Genomic DNA, 6,081 nt, shown 5'->3' on the forward strand with positions numbered 1-6,081 from the left:
TCTAGACATGCATTGTCTATACTATAGGACTAGTGCAGCCTGCCTGTGACTCGCGCAGGGGAGAGGGGGGTGGGAAGATGATAGGAATTGATAGGGAGGAACACATCCAGACGACATCGGGAAATGCCGTATTGCCAGTCTCAAACAATGAAATGCGGCAATGTGCATGTGAGGTTGGCCAGAAGAGTGGAGACGAAGAAAGACATCGAAAATTCGAGTCAGGTTTCCTTTTGAGCTGAATAAAGGATGCATCAGACCACTACAGCAGGCAAACCCTAGCCATTCTTTTGGCGATTAAGGGCAACTAAGGTTAACTAAGGGCAGTTAATAGTTGATAATCACTTGCCCAAGTGCTATTAGTATTATAGCTCCTAACTTAGTTGAGTGATACGACGGCCAGTATTAGAAATTATAACCGTAAAACATGCACAAAGAAAGGGAAAGTTTAGCGATATGTACTTGATCAGGTGTAGCATTATAGGGTCTTAGCGAAGGAGGCGTTGTAAGCAACTATGCAGGAATCGCCTGTTATAGCTTAGGTCATTTTAACGCAGCCATCTTTGTTTTTTAGGAGGGCTATGGTTAAAATATTTGCTAATTCTCATGAGTTAGAATTGATAACCTTGATACTGCATAAAGGATTCATGTTCATGTTGTGAGCTCGGCCGTGCCTTTTCCCGAGGTATGAGGTTCTGCAGCGTGATATCCTCTGAAATGTGGTAGCAGGTGGGGAGCATGGTGCCGCCATGGTTGCCCCATCCGCCGCCTCTTCTGCATCCACTATCACCACAGCTATTGCCGCTGCCGCTACTACATTGCGAAGTTACTAAAAGTAGTCCGATGAGATGAGGAAGGGGTACTGCAGAGATAAGATAGTTGACCGTCAATAAGGTACTGAAAGGAACGGCCTGGGTCTGCACCGAAGCGCTGGGTGAACTGGGTGGCTGAATTACTAAGGGCATGGCTGGCGGTTGGAAATTATCAAGTCCCAATAACAGAGACCTGGGAAGTATTCCGGACTTGGGGCACGGAAAAAATTTATACCACCATGATTCCGGGAGCACACCAGGAGTACAGATACAGGATGTGCATAGCCATTTAATATTTCTCAAATTTTTGAATCGCGGGGAGCTAGCCCAAAATCTAGCTGAAGTCTTCCGTGTTCTGCTGAGGTCTTCTAACCCCTCCCCCGCGGTTCTGGCTGGGCTGTGAAGTCTCGTCACGGCCAATACAATCAAGAATCGATAGCCTAATTGGGTTTGGTGCAGTGTATTCGTTGATCCACGCCGGGGCGAGCCCACCGATGCATTTAAAGCTAGGCCCCGGATACTCACGAACTTGGGGATACACATACCGTCCGCTTGATCAGTACTAGCCTGTACTACTTACTCTTTCCTCATCTAGCCAGCCGCCTGCGAATGGATAGAGGCCGCCGTATCGATAGGCTTCGGCCAAGGGCCTGGACCGATTAAAAGAGGAGATATCACCCGAGTTTCCGAGCCACTCAATGACGACTTTCTTTTGCGCAATGATGAGGTTAGCTATTTTGAAGGGCTGGTGATGTCAAGCCACAATTTAATTTGCCACTACATGCTAGACTATATGCATGGTTTTAGTTGCTACGGGCTTGAATATTGGTTGGCGAAGGTCTTACGATTCCTTCGGACCGGTAAGCTTGGGAGCTTCGTAAGCCCTTAGTCTACGAAAGATGTATGAGAGACTAGTTAATTAATAAAACTAAATTAATGAACTGACGCATATATGCATAGCTGAGCATAAGACACCAGCCGGTAAGTGTAGATATTGTATGGCAGGAAGCATCCCGGGATCCCGGGTATAACCTGCAACCCAGTCTTTGACTTGGAGGCTAGAAAAATACCCCCAATTTGTTCGTTGGGCAGAAATGTCGTTTAGTACCGTAAAAGAACCGGCGCGACCGATACATTTTCGAAGATCCACCTTATAAGCTTGGCCTACTTTCGTGGGAGGGATTCATCAAATCTCCCCTTCAATTATACTGTCTCGTATCCAGCCCCACACCTAGCTTCTTCACGGGAATTCCGCTCTTTCGCATGTTGTTCAATACTACCTACCAGATTTTAATACTATCATGCTAAGCATTCGTTTTGGTGTGTTCAGCACCCGTCTAAACAACTAGACTAATGCTAAGCTAGTTTTGACTAGGCTCAAGACTAGGTTTTGATTAATACGAGTGCTGGTAGCGCAGATTCATGCAATGTGAAGTTGTATTTTTCCACCACCAAACTCAAAGCTAAGGTGATGGCTCTCATAGTAGGGTCATGGTAGCTATTACATTTAGAATTTTAGATTGAGTCCTAGGCTAGTAGGAAATATAATCGAGTAGCTAGTAGGTCAGAGCTGGCCTGTCGGAGGGTTGGACACCATTCTTATGATTGTGGGAGGTAACACAAGCAAGCTTTTGTTCTTTGAGAGTATGATAAATAGCTCTCAAGCGTCTTAGCTAACTAGATAAAAAAATTAAGAATGAAAGTTTTCATGACTCTTTTACATGGGAACATCTGCTTCTTTGACTTCACTACCAGGTTGGTTCTGGATTCGAGCTGGTTGGTTCGGATTCTTTTGCTGCTCTGGTGTTGTAGGACCAAAAAATGCAACAATTACGTGTCTGTGTTACGAACCACCATGCCAAGGCTACCGGCTTGGGGAAATCAGTGTGTTGGACATCCCAAAAGAGAATGCTGAGAAATGCCACGCGCAACACATGGCGCTGTACCTGAGTTTGATGGATTGCAGTTGTCTATATAGGGTCGGAGAGTTGTTTTATGAACGGATGAAGCTTTGGTACCCCTGAGGGCTTTTGGGAGTGAATGAATGATTGCAGCCAATAAGACTTTAAATACAAGATAATGCTGCCATTATTGTCATTATCGATATATCGAGTACTTATATAACAAGTTTGTTTATACTATGATCACGAATTCTAGGGTTGTCTGGTTTACGAGACTAGGCCTGGGTACGAGATTTGTCATAGAGCCGTTCTCCCCCATGCAAAACCAAGGTTGACCATGTAGGACAATTATTTCGAATATATGGCCTATTGCATTCTAACATGCATCGATATGATCATGGGATACGTGATGATCAGGGGTTTCAGTTTAGGTTCAATAAAGTAGAGGTAATCTCGTAATTTCTGATCAATAATAAGTGTGATACAATTAATAAATAGTTTTTAAATATGCGACCGGAGTTGGGTCCCGTCGGCTGAACGTAAATGACACCCGGCTAATAGGTATATCTATGCAGCAAATATTTAAGGAGAAAGCCAGGGGCCCTAAACAAAGCTGGAAAAGGGTCGGTCATTAAAATCTCACAAAACAACGAAACTCAAATATAGGTAATATAGAAGAATTCAATTAGGACGTCGCGTCGGATAGTTCGGGCATAGAAACGAAAGTATATACTAAAACAGCCTATAGTAGGGTCCGCTGTTGCTTCCCCAAGACCCTAAATACAAATAAAAAGATATACATAAAAGACTCTGCGAATCAGACGTCGATTGTAGAACGATGAAGGCTTTAAGCAGCGACGGCGCCGACACCCTTCTCGATTTCGGCGTGTTGCTTGGAACGGGAAGCCTTGTTGGGGTTTGGTGCATTGAAGACCTCGTCCAACTGTTCCAAAGTACGACCCTTGGTTTCAACGAAGATGAAGAAGATGAGGAAGGCAGCGAGTGCGTTCTCAGCGATAAACCTGTCGAACCGTTAGCGTAAATTCTTATGTGAAACAAAACTTGATATGAGAAAAAACTTACCAGTAGTAGTACTTCCATCCGATGTTGACTTGAGCGATGGAGGTAACGAACAAGTTGTAGAAACCGGCAACACCGATGAAGAGACCGTTAAGAGCCATACCCTTAGCACGAGTTTCGTACTTAAGACATTCGACAGGGTACAAAGCCTGCATAGGGGTGATGGTGATGGAGTAAGTGACACCGAAGAGGTAGATGAAGGTGATAACAGCGTTGGACATGTTCTTGTTGGGGAAGGTATTGGTGACTGGGTCAGTTTGGGAGGAGAGAGCAGTAATGATGGCGAAGTAGATAGTGAACATGCATTCACCGTAGAACATGAGGGTACGACGACCGAATCGATCGACAATGGAGGCACCGACGAGAGCGAAGATGAACTGGACGACAGTCATCAAAGCAGAGAGAAGACGCTGGGTATCTGGATCCTTGACACCGGCACCCTCGAGAGCGAAAGGCATGAAGTAGGAGATAACAGCGTTACCGGACCATTGACCAATGAAAGCCATGAGGAAGACCATGAGAATACGCCAGAGATTGCCCCTGCTGTTGAAGAGCTCACGGTAATCCCACCATTTCTTGTCAGAAGCATCGTTGGAAATACCTTCCTGGAATTCGCGGATCTGGAGCTGGACGATAGGATCGTTCGGGTCACCCTCACCATGGTACTTGGCGAGAACGGCGAGAGCCTCATCATGACGGTCATTGGCGAACAACCAACGTGGGGATTCTGGGAGGAGGAGAGAGAAGATCAAGACGAAACCAGAGAAAACACACTGGAGGTAAAGTGGGATTCTCCAGCACTGATCAGAGTTGGGGAGGTGGAGACCAGTTCCGTAGGTGACCCAGGAAGCTGGGATGGCACCCATGAACCAGAAAGTATTGTAGACACCAGTAACGGCACCACGCCACGATGGTGGAGCGATTTCGACGACGTAGGCTGGACCAGCGGAGGCAGAGATGTTGACACCGAAACCGAGGATGAAACGAGCGACAATGAATTGAGCCCTGCCCTGGGAAGCTCCCTGAACGAGCGAACCAAGGACGATAAGAGCAGCACCGATAACCATACCCCAACGACGTCCCCACATGTCAACCATGGGGCCGACGAATGGAGTAGCAACGATACCACCGATATTGTAGATAGAGAAGAAGATACCAGTTTGGGAACCACCACCCTTTGGAAGACCGAAGTAGTCCAAGAAAGGTTGCATAGAGTCTAACAAATTGTTAATAAGATTTTTAAAAAGGATAGAAGAGTTTGATGATTGAACGTACTGATGTTACCCAAAACCATACCGTCGTAACCGTTAATGCAAGAGTTGAGGGTAGCAACCAAGCAGAAGCAGTACAATTGCATCGAGCGAGCAGACCATGGGTTCTGCTTGGAACGAGCCTGAGCGTCGGCGAGAGCGACGTTCTCGACATTGACTTCCCTTCCGTGAATCTGTTCGTGCTTGACGACGCCGCCAAACTCTTTGTTGGCGCCGTCGCTGGAGGAGCGTGTTTCGGCCATTGTTGCGATAGCTAATTTGAAAGTTCCTGGCTTCCTTCTAGCTTGCAAGTGCTGATTGATAGAAGATGATCGCGATGTCTTTCTAAGGAGACTGATTCCGAAGGATGGGAAGGGCCCTCTTTATGTATTCGACGGAGGCTCTCGCGCGATCCACGATATACCCCAATCTTTCGAGTCTCTCCACCTTTCAACGGCTGGAGTCCCCATGCCACCCTTGCAAAAGATGCAATATAATGAATACAACCCAGGACACAGGAAAAGGCGCGAGACCCATTGGCAAAAGTCGAGTCTCGCACTTTGGACATGGGTGGTCTTGTGTCTTGCCACTCCTTCGATTAATTGGCCTTCCATGCATATCGCAGGACTTACTTTTTTTCCGGAATCACTACATAGTAGAGGCCCTCTTGGTGTCTTCGAAGGACAAGACCCTGGTCACTTCGGAATCGGACGTCCAGACATGCATACTGATAGTCGTAGCGGTGGTGTTGAAGAGTGTGGTAACGTGTGGGTTTTTGCGGGTCCATGCTTCTTACAGCCAATCAAATTTTTCCGTCTCCATGTTCTTTTCCTCAGCTAAGACTTTTAGCACCGGAGATTCAAAGTGGTGGCAGCAAAAGTGGAGAGAAATTGGGTCAGATGGCAGGGATTTGGATGTCCAGTCTGTTCCAATTCTGCGTTGGTGTGGTTGTTGGAAAAAGAAAGTGCTGCTGTCTGTGCTAAACGGGCCGTATTTCCGACTTTATTCCTTCTGGAAGCAAAGCAGAACACTTTTTTGATC

General features: G+C 46.4%; 1 protein-coding gene across 1 annotated transcript; it reads right to left on the minus strand.

Moving 5' to 3' along the window:
* Positions 1-3,557: 3,557 nt before the first annotated feature.
* Positions 3,558-5,303, minus strand: AOL_s00007g300 (uncharacterized protein; the record flags this gene model as incomplete). The annotated part of the gene is made up of 3 exons (XM_011120201.1): positions 3,558-3,732; positions 3,794-5,006; positions 5,066-5,303. 3 exons carry the CDS (start codon positions 5,301-5,303, stop codon positions 3,558-3,560), a joined length of 1,626 nt encoding a protein of 541 aa, XP_011118503.1.
* Positions 5,304-6,081: the final 778 nt, after the last annotated feature.

Source organism: Orbilia oligospora (assembly GCF_000225545.1).
Source record: "Orbilia oligospora ATCC 24927 unplaced genomic scaffold scaffold00007, whole genome shotgun sequence".
NCBI classification, from domain to species: domain Eukaryota; kingdom Fungi; phylum Ascomycota; class Orbiliomycetes; order Orbiliales; family Orbiliaceae; genus Orbilia; species Orbilia oligospora.